The 20,333-nt window shown below is 42.3% G+C and overlaps 1 protein-coding gene across 2 annotated transcripts; it reads left to right on the top strand.

Annotated features, from left to right (window-relative positions):
- Window positions 1-1,897: 1,897 nt before the first annotated feature.
- LOC123993337 (four and a half LIM domains protein 1-like) lies at window positions 1,898-18,473 on the top strand. 2 transcript variants are annotated; one of them, XM_046295383.1, is made up of 6 exons: window positions 1,898-2,056; window positions 15,439-15,620; window positions 16,174-16,351; window positions 16,989-17,158; window positions 17,398-17,584; window positions 17,774-18,473. In XM_046295383.1, the coding sequence occupies exons 2-6, from the start codon at window positions 15,465-15,467 to the stop codon at window positions 17,926-17,928; spliced, it is 846 nt and encodes a 281-aa protein (XP_046151339.1). In that variant the 5' UTR covers window positions 1,898-2,056; window positions 15,439-15,464; the 3' UTR covers window positions 17,929-18,473. The 2 variants fall into 2 exon arrangements, with proteins under 2 accessions (XP_046151339.1, XP_046151338.1); XM_046295382.1 differs by lacking the exon at window positions 1,898-2,056 and adding an exon at window positions 9,168-9,276.
- The last annotated feature ends 1,860 nt before the right edge of the window (window positions 18,474-20,333 follow it).

The following is a 20,333-nucleotide window of genomic DNA, read 5'->3' on the forward strand; positions in this document are numbered from 1 at the left end:
ATCATTCTGACATTTCACATTCTTAAAATAAAGTGGTGATCCTAACTGATCTAAAACAGGGGATTATTACTAGGATTAAATGTCAGGAATTGTAAAAAGAAAAAAAAGAGTTTAAATGTATTTGGCTAAGTTGTATGTAAACTTCCGACTTCAACTGTATGTGCAATATCCTTTGTGGACTTCACTGGACAGAGGTTGCTATCCTGTTTTGTGTTAAAAGAAAGCTGTGGTTGAATTTATTCTGCCACTGTGTCTTATTGTCTCGGGCCTTTAGGCCTCTATATCATGGTGCAATTATCACACACTGTGATTGGTGAACATTTGATCTCAATCACTTTCATGGGAATATGCATTTAGATCTTCTTGAATTACTGTTTCGAGCAAATTAGAGCAGACGGTATTATAAAACGGTAGAGCCTTCCTGTATTTTGTTTCAATCAAAGCACATTCTGCTTAGTTGCGCTCTGTTTCGATTTTTGGCAGCGTGAGATTTTTTGGGGACTATTCAGTTTACCATCCTAAAATCTCAGAAGAAATTAGGTGGTGTTATTGATGTTACAGCAACGTTATATTATGTTAATATTTGGTTATGTATTGTGGAATACTAATGAATCATTATATGATCTTCCAAGACACTGATTTAGCTTGGATCTAACTTTACTCAACAAGCACCATTGTGAGAGGTGCAGCACTAGCCTACACCTGCTGCACGGAACAAGCAATTGAAGCGCAATGAGCCTATACTATTGTTGCCTTGCACAACATTTGGTGATGCAGAAACGAGGGACCACAGGTATTGCCGTTTTATGAAAATCTGGGAATATTTGGCCAAGGAAACATTTCTGTTTGGTCTCAGGGAATGTAAAATAGTTAGGATGGGGGACTTTTCAAACACGATTGAGTTTGAGTGAAGTAGCAGCAAAGATGTTGAATGAGAAACTACCACATATTATGATATATATGTTTTCATTCGCGAAACTTGACGGCAAGAGACAGGTTGGTTGTCTGACTGAAATATGGGACAAATCGACCTTTTTTTTCTAAATGAGTGGTGTTTGAATTTGTTGATATAATGCGGGACATGTTTGTTTGTTTTCCGGACAAAGGGACAAAATGCGGGAATGTCCGCAAAATGTGGTCACCCTAAATAGGTCCACTGGGAGAGGGGTGTCTGCTCCCAGGGAATTTCCATCCATGTACTGTTAGTGATGCCAATAGTAAAGCCAAGCCATTTCGATCTTTGTTGCCAGAATTGTGCTTTTGATATAAAATCATATAAAATATGGTTATCCTTATGTCATTGGCACCTCGCAGTTTGATAAGATACAACGCCGGTGGTTCTAATGTATCCGCAATATTATTTACCTGTGTTATTCCTTTGTAGTAACAGTTGCAGGCTTAAAGAGGGTGAGTAAGGATACAAGTACTGCATTTACTTTTGGCTTAGTGTGACTCATCTTGTTGCAATCTCTCTCAGCAAACGATATTCATTACCAAAGAAGGAGGTGAGCATGCACTGGGGAATACTTAGCATACATATGGATAATATACATGACATACAAATGTCACGCCAAACATCTCCATCCTAAATACATGTTCTGGACAGCACAAGACATCCTCCTCTGAATGCAATTAAATCGATATATGTAATGCAAATAGCTTAGGCTACGCTAAGAGTTGCACGCCATACTAAAACATTGCAAACTTATATTGCGATTGCTTGATTCATATGCCTGATCTCAAGGAGCAGCCTGTTGTTAAGCAGAAGCTCTTTCTGGATGCTTTTGAATTCTACAGTATTTGCTTCCATTACCTCCAGTACTAACCAGTGAGAAGTTGAGATCCTAACAGCTACATCTTATAAATTCCTGGATGAGGTCATTGTTGATATTAACATAGAGGTTTGGATCATATCCTGCTGTGTTTTTTTTTTTTCGTTTGAGCTCCACTTGCTTTTAAGGAGCGTCCGCGGCGCGTCTGGTACCTCGGCTAAAAACGTACTGTTGGACGCATCACTGTGGAGAGAGGAGGGTGCATATTTTACGCTTGGAGATAGGTGAGTGAAATTACATTTTTGAGAATTAAAAAACAACTCCAAACCTAGTAATATGCGTTTTTAGTTTTGGGATAAAGTTTATCTTTGAAAGGGAAAATTCCAGCGGACCAGACTGTTTATGCGAAAAGGTTCTCATTTTTTGTTATATATTTCTTTACTCCCCTTTATGTCTATGACATGAGTAAATGTTTAAATCACATTTGTTGTGTTTTTGTTCAATTCTTACTTTGGGTCAGAGCAACAACAACAAAAAGGACACAAGGTGCATGTGCATTTGGGCACATTGAATGCTGGTGTACATAATTAAATTCCACGTAGTTGGCACCAGTAGCTTTAAAGAGGTCTGATAAGGAAGGCTGGAATTTTAATAGTCAGTGATATGAAGTAAAGTCCCATCCCTGGAGGCATGTGATGTTTTTATTCTTAGTGCATTTTAGCCTATTGGCAATTATTCATCTCAAGTATATTTTTTAAAGAAGCTGTTGCAGTACATTTTGTGGACTGAAAATGTATAGAGTTTCAGATAAAACCAAAGATCTGTGAGTGTCTATATGCATATGGTTATTGTGTGGCTTGGTAAATTACTGAAGCCAGTTTTAATGGTTTAAAATGAGCAGTTTGGTACATGTACTAGTGCTTATAATTTCAAGATTTATAGTTTACTGACATATGCAAAAATAACTAACTGAAAACCATTTTATTTACATGTTGTGTTCTGTACACTGATGATGTCATCTATTCAATCAAACCCTGAAACCGGCCTTCTGGCATAAGTCAAAAGCAGCATTTGTCTTCCTCAAGCAAAATATTGTGTACAATGGGACTCACAAAAAAACTGTACTGTATATAATGTTGTTTTGGACATATCCAGTAGTCAAAATGTGGTATCCAGTATTAACTGAATAGGGCCCTGGCCGCATGTCTACATCAACAGTGCTCAACAATACCATAATAACAGTAGCCTACCTCCCGCCAGTGGGCTATTCAAGGTCAGCCCAAAAACCCTTTACAAAACACACAGTACAATAGGTTGACCTTAGCCCTGCTACACTTTACTGGTTAAGCCAGCTGCCAAGCCAAATGTATGATGTCATTTTCTCCCAGCAGCAACTTCAGAACACCTGGGGAGGCCCCTCCTCCTCTAGTGTGACTGGCTCTCATTGTGCCAATGACATCACCATTTTAGGCAATAAAAGCCCAAACTATTTTTTGTTTGGATTGGGTTCAGTGCCCATAGCTTTTCATAATATGGTACATTAATTATATGGTACTTTACAGCACACTCCTTGTCTCTAACCAGACTGATTGATTCAGTCCTGTTTCAGTCGTTGTGAGCATTTGTGCCGTCGTGAAGAATGTGTTCATGCAAAGTTTAATCTGATCAACCAGTCATATAGTGAAATATCAGCCTGGCTCACCAGCAACAGCAGCAGAACCCAATGTTTGCAGACATAATGCCCATTGGAACACATTGTGACATTGATTATGTTAGATCAGAGGGCTCAGCTACTGGAGGGCCTTGTGTTTCCTGTATGGTCCACATCAGTCCCAGGGACACCTGGCCTTCTGCCCAAGAAGACAGCCTCTGGAGCATCAGTGTCCTCTGTTTACTCTAACTGCGTGTGTGTGTAGGCTTGCGCCTGTGTGTACTTGTTGGTTAAGGGGCTTTTAAGTAAGCATTTCACTGTTGTATTCAGCGCACGTGACAAATAAAATTTGATTTGAAGTGTGTGTAGATGAGTGGAGCATATGAAATAATGATACAGCACGCTCACTAGCCTTTCAGCTGACTGCTGGGTAGATCCTAATTAGGCAATGTAGTGTGTCTGACTGACCGGCTGGCTGTGAGGGAAGCAACATTGTCTCCAGTGGAGGCAGAACTGTACCTCCCTGCCTTACACATTTTACATTTTGGTCATGTATCCAGAGCGACTTACAAGAGCACTTGGGGATAAGTGCCTTGTTCAAGGGCACATTGACATATTTCGAACCAGATTTTGTGGATTCAAACCAGCGACCTTTCAGTTACTGGCCCAACGCTCTTAACTGCTAGGGTACCTACCACCCATCTCCACTTCCTTCTTGTGTTGTTGTTACAGAGAAAGAGAGAGAGAGAGAGAGCTCATAACCCTCTCCCAGACCCTCTTTCCAATTGGCAGAAGTACTGTGTGACTCTCCAAATGACTATGAATGTAACCATATTTTGCAACTTGGGGCTCACCACTTTTTAAGGGCGGTCGGTGGGCTTATATGGAGGGATGAAGTGAGTGTGTCTTTCTTTTAAGAGCTCTTTCCATCGTCCTACTTGACATATACTGGGGATAGACTCCTCAATCTATCTTTATAAACAGAGCAGACTGGGCTATTGGAGCAGTTTACTTTTGGAGAGATTCAGAGAGCTGTGAGTCATGCAGAAGAAATGGGAGCTCGAAGTGTTGGCCGACCCACTGTGAAATCCTTATCAGTGTGTGTGTGTGTGTGTGTGTGTGTGTGTGTGTGTGTGTGTGTGTGTGTGTGTGTGTGTGTGTGTGTGTGTGTGTGTGTGTGTGTGTGTGTGTGTGTGTGTGTGTGTGTGTGTGTGTGGAGCTCAATGTCATGGAAGGGGGGGGGTGGTGAATGGAAAAACACATATCCCCCACACCCCCTCTTGTTTGGAAACACTGCTGCCCTCGATTGACACATAGGACCGAGAATAAATGTGTGGTTGTGTAAGGGGTAGTAACCTTTGTGTGCAAGTGTGACGTGAATATCATGTCAGTGTCATGTCCGGTTGCGAGATGAGGATGTGGGCATATGATCACGTCAGACTTGTTGACAAAATGGCTCCTTGTGTCCACTCAGAAATCACACACATTTGACCCAGGTTGGTCTCCACCTTCACCTCTGTTGTTGCTAGGGAACATGTGTTGATATAGTTCTGTGTCTGTGTCACTGTCTGTGTGTGGTGGTGAGTCAGTAATACAATAGTTCTCCCCTGAGATTAGACGGCCTTATCACTGCCCTTACCACTGACCAGGACCAGGAACGGATGGAGTCACAACAGAACTCAGAGAGACAGACAGAGGGAACATTCTGAGAAATTACCCGTTGGATAGGCTGTCCTTTTGTTTCTGTCACTGCTATTTCAACCGTCCATTAACTCATTTATCACGATTAGAGGCTGACATTTTTTGCCAGAGAGGTGGTCATTGAGAATGTGTTATTTAAGCAATGAGGTCCGATGGGGTGTGTTATATGGCCAACATACCACGGCCCAGGGCTGTTCTTAGGCACCACACAACACGGAGTGCCTGGATACATTATATACATATATTGGCCATATACCACAAACACAGAGGTGCCTTATTGCTATTATAAACTGGTTACCAAAGTAATTAGAGCAGTAAAAATACATGTTTTGTCATACACGTGGTATACAGTCTGATATACCACGGCTGTCAGCCAATCAGCATTCAGGGCTTGAACCACCCAATTTATAATGACAACTTAAACACAGTCACACAAGATGAATAATGCATGTTGCCAGTGGATGTCAGTGTTTCTGTAACACATGGTAAGGAAGGGATCATTTGTGCTGTAGAGTAGGTTATCGACAGATCTATGAACTGTGATAAAACCACAGACAATGTACCAGTGATATAGCTGTCTCACAGGGCTATGGTGATCTTAGGTTGTGTCTGTACACACTGTACACAAGGCTGTACAGTAGAAGGGGGGTTGGCATGTTCTAATGACCCAATCAGGACCTACTCCTGCATCTGGTCAGGAAGTCCACTCCAGACGTCCTATTTTTTCCTACCTCTCTAATCCCACTGGTAACATGTGCAATACGACTCTGCCTGGTTAGATATATGATGTTTATGCACAGAGGTTTTCAAATGATGTCATGATCTACTACCACCACCACTACTACTGAGCGGCTGCCAGGTTATCCTCTGAACAGTTCTTTTAATCTCTGCCAGGGAGCATAAAGACTGAGAACAATAGCGTTTCATGCAGTGGAGTGCTAGGAAGCATTGAGGGACAGGAAATCTGCGGTGCAGAGAGTGTAGAGTCCCGATATCTGTGTCCCGGTTGGATAGGTAGATACACTGTGACATGGACATAGTAGATTAGAAAGACAGAGAACTGAATGTAGTCAACCTATTCTCCTACAGTATGTCACATGTATTGTCAACATTTGAACACTTCGGTGTGTATGGCTATTGGCTAACTAACTCCTATCAGTTTCCATCTTTAGATTGGAAAAGTTATTTGTGGTTCTTGTGTGGTTTGTTGTTGCTGATGGAGCCAGGGTGAGTGTGTGGTGCTATTTCCATCCTGTTTAAAGGCAGTACCTAAGGGACTGGCAGGCAGACATGCATTCCTCTGCCATTGTCTACTAGGAGAATAGACACAGTCTCAATAGCAGTACCCGCAAATGAGCCTGTCACACCGCTGTCAGCATTCCAAACACGCATGTGTACAGGGACACGCACGGACACACACACACACACACACACACACTCTCGCACGCACGCACGCACGCACGCACGCACGCACGCACACACACACACACACACACACACACACACACACACACACACACACACACACACACACACACACACACACACACACACACACACACACACACACACACACACACACAGATTTATATTGTCAACACAACAACTGCCTGTTACAGAGGGAGGGGGAGATGGAGGGAGAGAAGAGAGAGATATTGGGAAAGGATAAAGAAAAATAACAACTGAGGGAGGCCGTACAAGGGAGAAAGGGACAGGGATGACAATAATGGCGGGGATGAGTGTACTAAACAGAGGACAAGAGACAGGGCTCTTAGTCAGGGGACTTAAAAGGGCCATCTGTGATTGCCACATCGATGTGTGGATTTTCAAATGTATTATATATGATTTATACATGCCTCATGAGCTTACCTCACCTGTCCTACCCCATCAAAACCCAAAATATAAGCTTTCTCTGTTTGTAAACAATGTAAATGTAAACAAACACTGAATAGACTTCAAATATTTTGATTTCATGCATGGTCAGCTCTTGCGTCCATAGCTCGGTATATGAATTTGAGTGGTTACATTTTTCCAAACCCATCCCGTAGCTTTTTATTAAAACAGTTGCAGGGACTCACTGATCTACAGATGGCCCCATTAAGTGGTGTGTAGTGGTGTCCATGATACCCACCTGATCATACATGTTACTCTGTGGGTTTAGTTTAACTGAGGGACAGGTGATTTAATCCGACAGGCAACAAAAGAACAAATAATAAGTTCAAACCTCAGTAATGGGAGAACACACAAGCCTCCACTACTTTGTACTCTCTCCACAGGATCGGTTGTCCTCTGGCTTATTCTCCTGGTTGACATGGATTTCATCCCAAATGGCACCCTATTCCCTATATAGTGCACTGCTTTTGACCATTGTCCATGGGGCTCTAGTCAAGTGTAGTGCACTGCACAGGAGATAGGATGCCATTTGGGAGAAACACAGGGAGAAGGGCTGAGACATGGTAGACTCATTAAGGCAAGTAAACAATGGGGATCATGGGTCTTTACACGGGTCATTGACTTGATGATGTCTTGATTATTTAATCCCGTTCCTGTCATTACCTCCCATACTTTCTTGTTTGTTTGTGTGTTTGTGTTTGTGTGTGTGTGTGTGTGTGTGTGTGTGTGTGTGTGTGTGTGTGTGTGTGTGTGTGTGTGTGTGTGTGTGTGTGTGTGTGTGTGTGTGTGTGTGTGTGTGTGTGTGTGTGTGTGTGTGTGTGTGTGTGTGTGTGTAACCACACTTATGTGAGGCATTATGAGGTCCCTGGCAATTCCCAGCCCTAATATTAACATGGCATAAGTCGTTGCAAAACATGTAGAATTGCAGGAAATTCGCTTTTAAGCTGCAACAATCTCTCCACCCCATGACAAAGTGGATAGAATTGCAGGAAATTAGCTGTTAAACTGATTTTATTTTCTCTCTTCCCCATGGCAAAATGAGTAGAATTTAATGAAATTTGTTATAAAATGTATTTTTAAACTTAGATTTTTTTCTCCACCGGGCCAGGAAAAGGTTTTGCCCGCGAGGTGCCCCAACCAAATCTCACTTAAGGCCCCCAGAAGGCTAGGGCAAGCCCTGGCTACTGGTATAATGCATTTAGTTAAGAGAGTTAAGTAGTTTAACTGCACAAATATATTGATTGCACAAATCCGTTGTCTGCATGTGTGGGTATGGATGTGGGTGCGCAGACCCGCGAGCCACATGATGCGGTCCCTCATGATGAGTTCATATTTTTTGTGTACCCCATCAAAATGGCCCATCCCAGCTCTATGGTGTATAGTTCCTTTTTGAGTTACAAAATAAATCCCTCTTACTGTGAACAGCTTCGCTCCTTTCAAGGAAATATGTTCACTGAGAGACACCAAGGTCACAGAGAGGTATTCAACATTGGGAAAAAAAAGTGTTTGAAAATGTCTCTCTTTTTTTTTTCTCCTTTGGATCTTGAAAATGCATCTTGTGTTTGTGCCTTGAAGAACGTTGTCTGGGACTTCATAGTTTCTAGAACACATAAGCGGGTTATGTAAATACAGACACACACAAAAGCACGCAGAGACACACACGCAGACGCAACATGCACACATACGCACGCACAGACAGACACACACACACACACACACACTCTAAGTGTTGATGGTAATATAAACAGTGTTACTAAAAAAACTAACCATAAATTATGGCTTGATTAATACACTGCACAATGTCTTTCAGCACTTTCACTGAGTAATGATATCAGCTTGCTGGTCAGTTGCAGTGTTGCACTCTCTCAGCCACTGTCTCAATGTTAATATAATGTATATATTATATATGAAAATAACACAGGGGGCAGTGGGGGTATCTGTTGCCTCTGATGTCCCAGCCATGGTATTGGCTTTCTCTGTCCATCTCCCCCCCAACACTCTATTCTTCTGATACATATCCTAAAATGGAATGGATAGTTCATGGTTGGGTTTGGGTGTGGGGTTAGGGGGTGAGGGGGCGGCTGTGGGCGTCAGGCTGTGGGTCAGAGGGGGTATATATATAACCCATACCTTGGTGGGGTGTGTGGTCTTCTCCTTTCTCCCTGCGTGGATGCTACTCTCTCCTCCGGTTCATTGATTTGTCTTTCTCCTCTCCTTACCTCTCTTACCTGGACCTAAACATGGCTTACAGACTTTCAGGTAGCTAAAGAAATAGGCTGATGTAGTGTGGGGTTGCATTGTGATGGATGCTTGTCTTGTTCATATGGGTTCAATCCATTACTGATACCTGGTTCTGGACTAGTGGTGGTGGTTTGGTTTGGGGAGATTTTCTCAAGTTTGGTCAAAGACACTGGCTGGTAGGTTGTGGAAAGTTCCTCTTGGGCCTTGGCTAAAAATATTGGTTTGTTTGGTGTGTCAGAATGGACATTTTGTGAGGAACCTCTACTCTGGAGTTCATTTTCTAATTATTGCATTTTTGGTGGAAAGGAAGCGTAGGCCTTATGACACCACAGAGGGAGCAGAGGTCCCTCGAGTAAGTTGGAAAAAAATATCTGGAGTAAAGTGATGGTTTGACCTTTTTCAAGACAATGCTATTTACAGCAGGATTGATGCATCTGTATCATGGAAATGAAGTCCTTGGGACAGCATCATTTAGGCTGTAAGTAGTGGATCAAATATGATTCACTCAATATTTTTTTATTGGGTACATTTCAAGTCAGACAGAGAAATCACATGGTAGATACTATAGATTCAGTGCCTTCAGAAAGACTTCTCGACTTTTCCCACATTTTGTTGTGCTACAAAGTAGTATTAAAATGTATTTAATTGTCTTTTTTTTGCAACAATCTACATAAAATACTTTAACATCAAAGTGGAAGACAAAAATGTAACTAATATATCTTGATTAGATAAGAATTCACCCCCCTAAGTCAATACATGTTAGAATCACCTTTAGCAGCGATTACAGCTGTGAGTCTTTTGGGGGTACGTCTCTAAGCGCTTTACACACCTAGGATTGTGCAATATTTGCCCATTTATTATTTTTAAGCTCTGTCAAGTTGGTTGTTGATCATTGCTAGACAGCCATTTTCAAGTCTTGCCAGAGATTTTCAAGCAGATTTAAGTCAAAACAAGGCCACCCAGGAACATTCAAGGTTGTCTTGGTAAGAAACTGTAGTGTAGACTTGACCTTGTGTTTTAGGGTTATTGTCCTGCTTAAAAGTGAATTAATCTCAGAGGCTGTTGGAAATCAGACTGAACCAGGTTTTCCTCTAGGATTTGACTTGTTCTAAACTAGATTCAGTTTATTTTTATCCTGCAAAACTCTGCATTTCTTTCTGATGACAAGCATACTCATAACTCCCAAGTGGCGCATTGGTCAAGGCACTACATCTCAGTGCTAGATGTGTCTCTACAGACCCTGGTTTGATTCCAGGCTGTATCATAACCGGGCGTGATTGGGAGTCCCTTAGGCCGGCGCACAATTGACCCAGCGTCGTCCAGGTTAGGGTTTGGACGTCATTGTAAATAAAAACCTAGTTAAATAACAATTACAAAATAACAATGCAGCCACCTCCATGCTTGATTATTTGTAGAGTGGTACCCAGTGATGTGTTGGGTTGCATTTGCCCCAAACACTGTATTCAGAACAAAAAGTGAATTCCTCTCCCTCATTTTTTTTGTTGCATTATTACTTTGGTACCTTGTTGCAAACAGGATGCATGTTTTGGAATATTTTGTATTCTGTACAGACTTCCTTATTTTCACTCTGTCATGCAGGTTAGTATTGTGGAGTAACTACAATGTTATTGATCCGTCCTCAGTTTTCTCCAATCACGGCCATAATTCTCTGCAATCGTTTTAAAATCATCATTGGCCTCATGGTGAAATCCCTGAGCATTTTCTCTTCCTCTCTGGCAACTGCATTAGGAAGGACGCCTGTATCTTTCTATTGTCTGTGTGTATTGATACAACATCCAATGCCCAATGAATAACTTCACCGTCCATGCTCAAAGGGATATCATTTTATTTTTAATCAATCTATCATTTGGTGCCCTTCTTTCTGAGGCATTGAATCCGTTTGAATCTGTGCATGAAATGTGCTACTCAACTGAGGGACCTTACAGATAATTGTATGTGTGGGGTACAGAGATGGGGTAGTCATTAAAAAATCATGTTAACCACTATTATTGCACACAGAGTCTGTGCAACTTGTTAAGCAAATGTTTACTCCTGAAATTATTTAGGCTTGTCATAACAAAGGGGTTGAATACTTATTGACTCAAGATATTTGTGCTTTTCATTTGTTTATTTAATTTGTACAAATTTCTAAAATCAAAATTCCACTTTGACATTATGGGGTATTATGTTTAGATCAATTTAATACATTTTATATCCAGGCTGTCATGCAACAAAATGTGGGAAAAAAGGTCAAGGGGCGTGAATACCTTCTGAAGGCACTGTAGTAGTTGATCTTACCTCCAAAACCCTCTCTCTGGGGTCCGTTTGGCTTTGATCTGCCATCAGTAAGCCAGCCATGATCAATGCTAATGAGAGCCAGGCTCTGTGAGGCTATCCCTGGCATCCTGGTTCACCACTCACCGTGCTCTTACTCTGACCTTTCCACTGTAAAGTGTTTCTCCCACCCCAGGGACCAAAGTGGTGTACTCCAACCCCTCCTACAAAGAGTGCTGGTGCATACCATGGCTGTTTCTGTGGAAGCAGCTGTGTGATTGGCAGTAGCTGAAAGGCTGAAAGGCTTACAGTGCTCTTTTATTAGGCACATCTAGACCCACAATGGTCACGGTGGCACAGTGGCATCCACAGTGTCCTCAAAAGTCAATCATCTGACTTTGTGGGCCTAGGTGTCCCTGACATACGGGCACAGTGCTTACACACTCAGAATGGAATGCATGGTTAACTCAGTTTGAGATGGATTTGGGCTTCTGAGACTGTGATACCTTGATACCCTACTGCCTCTAATCTAGCCATTGATCCGGTCCTGCCAATTGGATTCTATTGACCTGATCCCGATTGGCTCGTACCACTGAAATAAGAATGGGGATGACTCACCGGTGGCTCTGTATATAGGGGCTCAAAACAGGCTGCCTCCTTTATCCCTCTGGCACAGTGAAGACGGGCCTCTCTTTCCCCTCTTGTACGAATCTATCCGAATCTATCCACATATCACAGCGGCTCTAACTCATCCCGTTCAGTTCACCACACTCACTGTTGACCACATCCCCAGGCCACTCGAAGAGCACCAATTGGCACTCATCAATATTTGCAGTGTTCCCACGGCTACCAGGATATATTGTCATTCCATCATTAGTATTTCCCCCCATTGCTCTCATTGTATTAAAAAGGTTTAAGATACTTGAGCGCTCACAATAATATCACATCTGTTGTCTCATTAATCAGAGATATTTTCGTGAAGACGGGTTGGTTGTTTAGCAACAAAACCAACACATGCACAACTATGGGGCAAAACAGACAGGGTTGGCTTAGATTGTTGACAACATGTAAATTGTATTTTGTCTCCAATGTTTATTGAAAATATAAATACATTTGCACAATCAGCACTTGTCTCTCAAATAAGGAGATGATCGTGGACTACAGGAAAAGGAGGACCGAGCACGCCCCCATTCTCATCTATGGGGCTGCATTGGAACAGGTTGAGAGCTTCTAATTCCTTGGCGTCTTCATCACTAACAAACTAACATGGTCCAAGCACAGCAAGACAGTCATGAAGAGGGCACAACAAAACCTATTCCCCCTCAAGAGACTGAAAATATTTGGCAATGGGTCATAAGGTTATACAGCTGCACCATCAAGAGCATCCTGACGGGTTGCATCACTGCCTGGTATGGCAACTGCTCGGCCTCCGACCACAAGACATTACAGAGGGTAGTGCGTACGGCCCAGTACTGGGGCCAAGCTTCCTGCCATCCATGACTTCTATACCAGGCGGTGTCAAAGACTCCAGCCACCCTAGTCATAGACTGTTCTCTCTGCTACCGTACGGCAAGCAGTACCGGAGCGCCAAGTCTGGGTCCAAGAGGCTTCTTTAATAACTCTACCTACATGTACATATTACCTCAATTACTTAGACTAACCAGTGCCCCCGCACATTGACTATGTAACGGTACCCCCGGTATATAGCCTCGCTAGTTGACTGCTATTTTGGATGCAGTAATTGCAGAATAACTGCAGTGTACTGCAGTTATACTGCCCTCTGATTGCATTTATACTACAAAATTACTGCAGTAAAAAAAGTGTTATTTTGGATGCAGTATTTGCAGCATACTTCACTCTAATAAAGTAATACGGCACGAGGGGGTGTGGTATATGGCCAATAAACCACGGCAAAGGGATGTTGTTAGGCACGGCGCAACCCCGAGGTGCCTTATTGCTATTATAAACTGGTTACCAAAGTAATTAGAGCAGTAATAAGACATATTTTGTCATACCCGTGGTATACGGTCTGATATACCATGGCTGTCAGCCAATCAGTATTCAGGGCTTGAAACACCAAGTTTATAACTACAGTTATATTGCAGTGTACTGTAGTTATACTGCACTCTGACTGCAATATTTTTCCTAAGGGCAGTGTCGTGGAGTAGTGAACTACATGTAGTTCAACTAGTAATTTAACTCATTTCTGCAGTAGCTTGGTGGTAGTTGAACTAAATAAAATCTAGGTAGTGTTTTCACTAGTTAATTGCTTACTACTGGAACTACACACTACTTTTAATGCAAAAAGCAGAGAAAATATGGGCGAAGTGGGCAACAATTTACATTCTATAAACATATGAGCCCAAAGGGCTCGGTCTTGCAATTTGTATTCTATGACATTTCAGCTCTACATATGATAATCTTTCACAAAGTAGTTTGGATGTAGTGAACTACTTTTTCAAGGTAACTTTAGTGAAGTAAACTATATGTTTCTTAAGGGTAGCTGTAGTTTAGCTTAACCTTCTTCCGTTGTGAAATAATTGGTAGCTTGGTAAACTATATTTCCAGAGTACCTTCTCCAGCACTGTTGGTCTTATCCTGACGGATGATCCACCTGTGCTGCCCATTGTGAATGGAATGTTAATGAGAGGAGCAGAGGACAGTTTTGTTCACAGCCAATGAAATGATGCTGCCAAAAAGAAGACAACGGCAGAGAGGTTGGATGGGATGTGATGGACTGAATGAGCCAGGCACTCTAAAAATATGACTTTAACTTTCCAACAAAGCCTGATAAAGTCAGCCAAACCCCACAGGGCCGAGTTAGACACAGCGTGATGACTACATGCTAAAGCTCTGTTCACAGCCAGACATCTGTGGGTCATTTTGAGGCCATTTTCCACACTTCCCTCAGACGTTTGGCATGCCGGTGCTAAAAGCCCCTTGCCTGGTTGGGTCTGATTCGAGGACAGAACTCGTACTGGGATGCCAGCTTGAACATGTATTTTTCTTAGCTTGCATGATGGATAGGTTTTGTGTGTCTGGGTGACTGCTAGACAGGGCCATGTTTTGTCAACATGACGGTGTGTGTTAATGGTAGTGGTGGAAAAAAGTACCCAATTGTCATACCTTAATAGAAAATGACTCAAGTAAAAGTGAGTCACCCAGTAAAATAGTACTTGAGTAAAAGTCTAAAAGTATTTGGTTTTAAATATACTTAAGTATCAAAAGTAGAAATAATTTAAAATGTATTATATTAAGCAAACCAGACAGCATTTTCTTATTTTAATTTTATTTGCGGCTAGCCAGGGGCACACTCCAACACTCAAGCATAATTTACAAACGAAGCATGTGTTTATCGAGTCTGCCAGATCAGAGGCAGTAGGGATGAGCAGGGATGTTCTCTTGATAAGTGCATGAATTTGAACATTGTCCTGCCCTGCTAGCCATTCAAAATGTAAACGAGTACTTTTGAATGTCAGGGAAAATGTATAAAACGTACATTGTCTTTAGGAATGTTGTGAAATAAAAGTAGTCAAAAATATAAAGACTAAAGTAAAGTAGATACCACAAAAAACTACTTTACACCACTGGTTAGTGGCAGTGTGAGGACGTTGAGGGCCCGGAGTCATTATTCAGGTCTGGCTGCATGCATTGTAGATGGCTGAGGAACACGTTTCAAGTTCAAGCTTTAATGACATGTGCACAAGTAACACTTTTCTTTTGGTTATTACATGATTCCATGTGTGTTATTTCATAGTTTTGATGTCTTCACTATTATTCTACAATGTAGAAAATTGTAAAATTATAGAAAAACCCTGGAATGAGTAGGTGTGTCCAAACTTCTGACTGGTGCTGTATACATGACGTGTTCCAAGGTAAATGTAATTGTTGTTTGTGTTTGTACAGGGCCGAGGAGCTACTCTACTTCCACCATGACTGAACGCTTTGACTGTTACTATTGCCGTGACAACCTGCATGGGAAGAAGTATGTGATGAAGGATGAGAAGCACGTGTGTACAAAGTGCTTCGACAAGCTTTGTGCCAACACATGCGCCGAATGCCGTCGCCCCATTGGGGCTGATGCCAAGGTGGGTATTGTGTATGTCCTTGTGAATGCACCCTTAAATGTGTGTTCATAAAGCTGATTGGCTTCAGTTCATATGTCCAGATTAAGGACAGTGTTACATATCTGTGCCCGTATCCACAAAGCCTTTCAGAGTAGGAGTGCTGATATGAGATCAATTTAGCCTTTTAGATAATAACGAATATGATTATATGGACAGGTGGCGACCTGATCCTTTGGCAGCCGCCTCCACAACATAACAGTCACAGATACTTGTGTTATAGACACTATCATTGCTAACGAACCCTGAAATATTATACAATTCACATTGTTACACCATGACTAGTGTCTACCCCAAGGTGTCCGGTTTGGCTGTCAGTCCCATCATGGTATGCTGCACTCAAATTCACGTAATCTGCACTAATGCTTTCCAGAAGGACATTCTCTTTTTTTCCCTAACACCTCTGAATACCATCGTCAACAAATGGTTGGGGAAAGTGCCTTAGTCTGATGAGGTGTGTAGGAAGCCCATGTGAATGAATGCATCTCACGCCTTTCCCTCCCTCCTCTCTGTCCAGGAGCTGAACCATAAGAACCGTCACTGGCACGAGGACTGCTTCCGCTGTGCCAAGTGCTACAAGCCCCTGGCTAACGAGCCCTTCGGCGCCAGGGACGATGGCAAGATCATGTGTGGCACGTGTGGCTCCCGCGAGGATGGCAACCGGTGCCAGGCATGTTACAAGGTGGTCATGCCAGGTGGGCTTAACCATACCCATAATACACTTCTTTCTTAAGTGACCTAGCAGTGTGCACATGGCTGCTGTTTACATTTGTTATGCTTGTGAAGCCCAGGGCAAATTCCGACACTATGTGTGTGAGTAAATTCACTCTGAAGTGCTAGAGCGGGCTCTGGGCGTTCGTAAATTCAGAGCGATGTCAGATGTGTTCGTAAATTCAGAGCGTTTAGTTCTGTCTCGGAGCGTTCAGAACGCACATTGGACGCTCTGGCCGAGTAGGGTTGATCGGAGTGTTCTGACCTCACACTCAAACTATCTTGCTAGCTACTTTCAGACCCAAATGAGAGAACATCTCACTTACCACTTTACTCACCCTAGCATAGCTGGTTAGACTGTTTATGTTATCTAGAGTGTTGGTGACTAACTGAGCTGCTGGCAACAAATGAATTCCATGTTTTTTTCCCGACGCTTACTGATACCGGTCATATTCAACAAGTGTTGCGTTGCGCATTCGTAAATGAATCCGTTATTCTGCACTCTGGGACACTCAGACAAGAGTACTCTGAAATCTGAGTAGATAGACAGTGAGTTTACGAACTCACCCACTGTGTGAAACAAGCGTCTGTTATCTAATCTATTACATCTTTGACTGCCAGGCACCCAGAATGTGGAGTATAAGAACAAGGTGTGGCACGAGGAGTGCTTCACCTGCTTCGAGTGCAAGCAACCAATCCGCTCGCAGAGTTTCCTGAACAAGGGCGACGACATATTCTGCGGCCCGTGCCATGAGAAGAAATTTGCCAAGAAATGCTTCCACTGCAAGCAGGTGCATTAGACCTGCCCCTTCACACACCCACAAACGGAACAAAATCGTTGTCATTCTGTTGTGAATTGTTTAATTATTTCCTGCCATATTAGTGTAATTACAGTAGGCCTAATTACAGCATTTTTATACTCAAGTATACCAACAGAAGGTACAAGTTAAAAGGAAATGCTTTCAGTTATTCATACAGAATAAGTACATGGTCTTCCATTGCAACTAACATGGTGTTTTTCTCCCCTCAGCCCATCACCTCAGGTGGTATAAGCTACCAGGACCAGCCCTGGCACTCAGAGTGCTTTGTGTGTCGTACATGCCGTAAGGGCCTGGCCGGAACGCGCTTCACCTCCCATGAGGAGCATGTCTACTGTGTGGACTGCTATAAGACCTCCGTGGCCAAGCAGTGCAACGGCTGCAAGAATCCCATCACAGGTCAGACACCCACACTTTATATGAACATTTATTGTAGGGACACTTTTTATAATAAATGAAGGATTTCATTGTGTAGGATGGAATGGTTTTAGTGAGATTCAGTGTCATTAATAAGATGTTATGCCTGTAAACTGGTTAGAATATATCTGGCCCATTACTATGCTACACATACTATCTCCCATAATACAGGGTTTGGCCATGGGACCAACGTGGTGAACTACGAGGGTCACTCCTGGCACGAGTACTGCTTCAATTGCAAGAAATGCTCCCTCTCCCTGGCCAACAAGCGCTTCGTCATCAACGGAGAGGACATCTACTGCCCTGACTGTGCTAAGAAGCTGTGAGCATAGCCAGCAACGTGCCCGGTCTCATTCATGTTAGGGGCAGAACATAAACGGGATAAGCCAACTAACTCCAATTAAGTGGCCAATCAAGCTTTGAAAGAGAAAATATGTATTAGGTTAATCACCTGAATGAAATCTAACAGCAGTTGAATATGAATCTTGTTCCACTGGTTTGTCATTGTTGAATACTAACACACCAAGTGGTTTGTTTTTCTTGGCCTACAATATGTAATACTAACAAGTTTGGGTCAAATTCAGAACTCTGCATAATCATTAGGGAATGCCCTTTTCAGTTCCTTACTGGAACAGTAATAATGGCTGTTACATGCTTCCTGAATCATATACTAGCTAAATAATCAGTCATGGTGTCTCTGAAGAGCTGTTGACAGTTTTGCGTATAGTGCTTCAATTATCAGTATGGACAAACTAGGTCTTTGTAGGTATCAAAGTGTTATGCTCAGTCTAAATCATGTACTCAAGCTTTTTGAAGTGAATGCACATTGCTCAATAAAGGTAAGCGCCAAAATTGTGTTTATTTCCCTCTGCTCGACAGAAATGAAAGCCCTCTTATTTTGCAAAACTTTATTTAACAGTTCATATCCTCAGTACATTTTAGATATATTTACAAATATAATTTGTGGACAGGGCTTGGGTTAGGGTCTGAAAAGCCTCCAGAAACCAATTCATATTCACTGTAGCCCTAGTCAGGTAGAATGATTGTCATGGCCATGGTAAGGACATGTGACGCGTTTTATTAGTTATAGCAATCTAAGGCACCATTCTAGCCTCCCGTCATGAGATCTTTAAGAACAGTTAGCTCCGTATTCAAGCGCACCGATGCAGAAAGGGATTCAAATAAGTGTCCAAGGCCTGTTTATTACTAATAGATCAGGACTGCCATGTATTGGCGGTCTGACTGGATGTGCCACTGCCATTACCTAAGCACATGTAGCGCTGACCACGGAACCACCATGGGTTTCACATTGAACATGTCTACGGCAATACCCTGCACTTTGAATAGATGAAGGTTTGTCAAGTCAAGGAGGGAAGTTCATAAAAAGCCTGGACGGGAAGAGACCGGGGAGGAGAAAAATGTATTTCCTTCAAGAATACCAAACCCCCCCTCAGGACTATACAGTGAAGTCACCCCAATCTACAAATGTAATTCATTTCAGAAAGCTTTTCAACCCTTTTAAAAAGTGGAAAACCTCCCACAGTGCAAAGCGTATCATATTGTGATGAATAATAAAAAGGTTTGCACATGAAAACTAAAAACAGTTTCCCCTCTGACAGAGATGCATGTTAAACGATTAAGGGCTTGTTTGTTTCGTCAAAGTTACATTCTTTAAGCCTATAAGTCAAAGCTAAGCTCATTGCCCTCCAACTCTAGACATAATGTATAATATAAAGCCATTTCAGAGAAACCTTCTGGTTTATTAGCACAACAATCAGCCAACAGGCTTATTATGAGGCAAAAAATAAGGTCCCCAAACCTCTGTTTGGACAATTCAAGCATAGGGAATTAAAGCTTCTCGATACAGCTTTAAAAAAAATAAACGCACAAGACTGACCAAATCACATTGTTCCCGTCTCCATCCTTCAGTGGTAGACTCAGTCACACTGCTGTTAGAGGTGTGGGGCGCAGTGGTCAGAGTCCATGTTAACTTTTCCATTGCAACCTTCAAAAACACCATCCCTGCAACCTTTCACACCATGTTAAAAAGCCCTGAAACATTCTCCCACTCCTCAGTCCACCCCTCAATTGGGAACAAATGCAATTGTCTGAGGTGGTTGGGGGAATCACAAAAATGCCCTCAATCAACATACACACCCATGTTCTCTCAACAGTATGGGGATCCCATGTGTTGTCCCCTAGGGCTTGTAGAGTACTAGAGAAGAGGGTTTCCTATTAGCGCCCAGGGTAACTCCCTCCCCCAAACAAACCTAACTCAATTCCACACAAACCCTTAGCCCCTATCCCTTTGCACTTGAGGTGATCTGCAAGTACTTGATAAGCAATATAGTGTCACCTTGTAGAATTGGTTCCAGATGGCTTAAACCGATCCAATCTAGTGTCTAGAGGGTAGGGACTAGGGCTTGACTTGGAACAGTGCGTAGGGCAACAGCACTGACTACCCTGCCAAAGAGCATGAGTCAAACAGAACCCAAACTAAAATACAGTAACAGATGAGACAATTAACATCCATTCCCACTACACCACCCCACCCACAACGGCCTAACACTGATTATATACACACACACGGTACAATAACACTTAAATATGGAAATATATTTTCATATAAACAGACAGCCAAATTATACATTATAAAAATAATTGAAATGTTTGTTTTTTTCGACAGGAGAGAGAAAGTATAAAAGCATTAGCTAGTGTGTTTTGGAGATCA

The sequence above is a fragment of the Oncorhynchus gorbuscha genome, linkage group LG13 (assembly GCF_021184085.1).
Source record: "Oncorhynchus gorbuscha isolate QuinsamMale2020 ecotype Even-year linkage group LG13, OgorEven_v1.0, whole genome shotgun sequence".
In the NCBI taxonomy this organism is placed as follows: Eukaryota; Metazoa; Chordata; class Actinopteri; order Salmoniformes; family Salmonidae; genus Oncorhynchus; species Oncorhynchus gorbuscha.

Excerpts from the sequence above, each read along its gene's own strand:
- LOC123993337 (XM_046295382.1), top strand. Across the intron at positions 16,352-16,988 it reads TTACAAGGTGGTCATGCCAG|GCACCCAGAATGTGGAGTAT; the intron begins GTGGGCTTAACC and ends TTTGACTGCCAG. Across the intron at positions 17,159-17,397 it reads AATGCTTCCACTGCAAGCAG|CCCATCACCTCAGGTGGTAT; the intron begins GTGCATTAGACC and ends TTCTCCCCTCAG.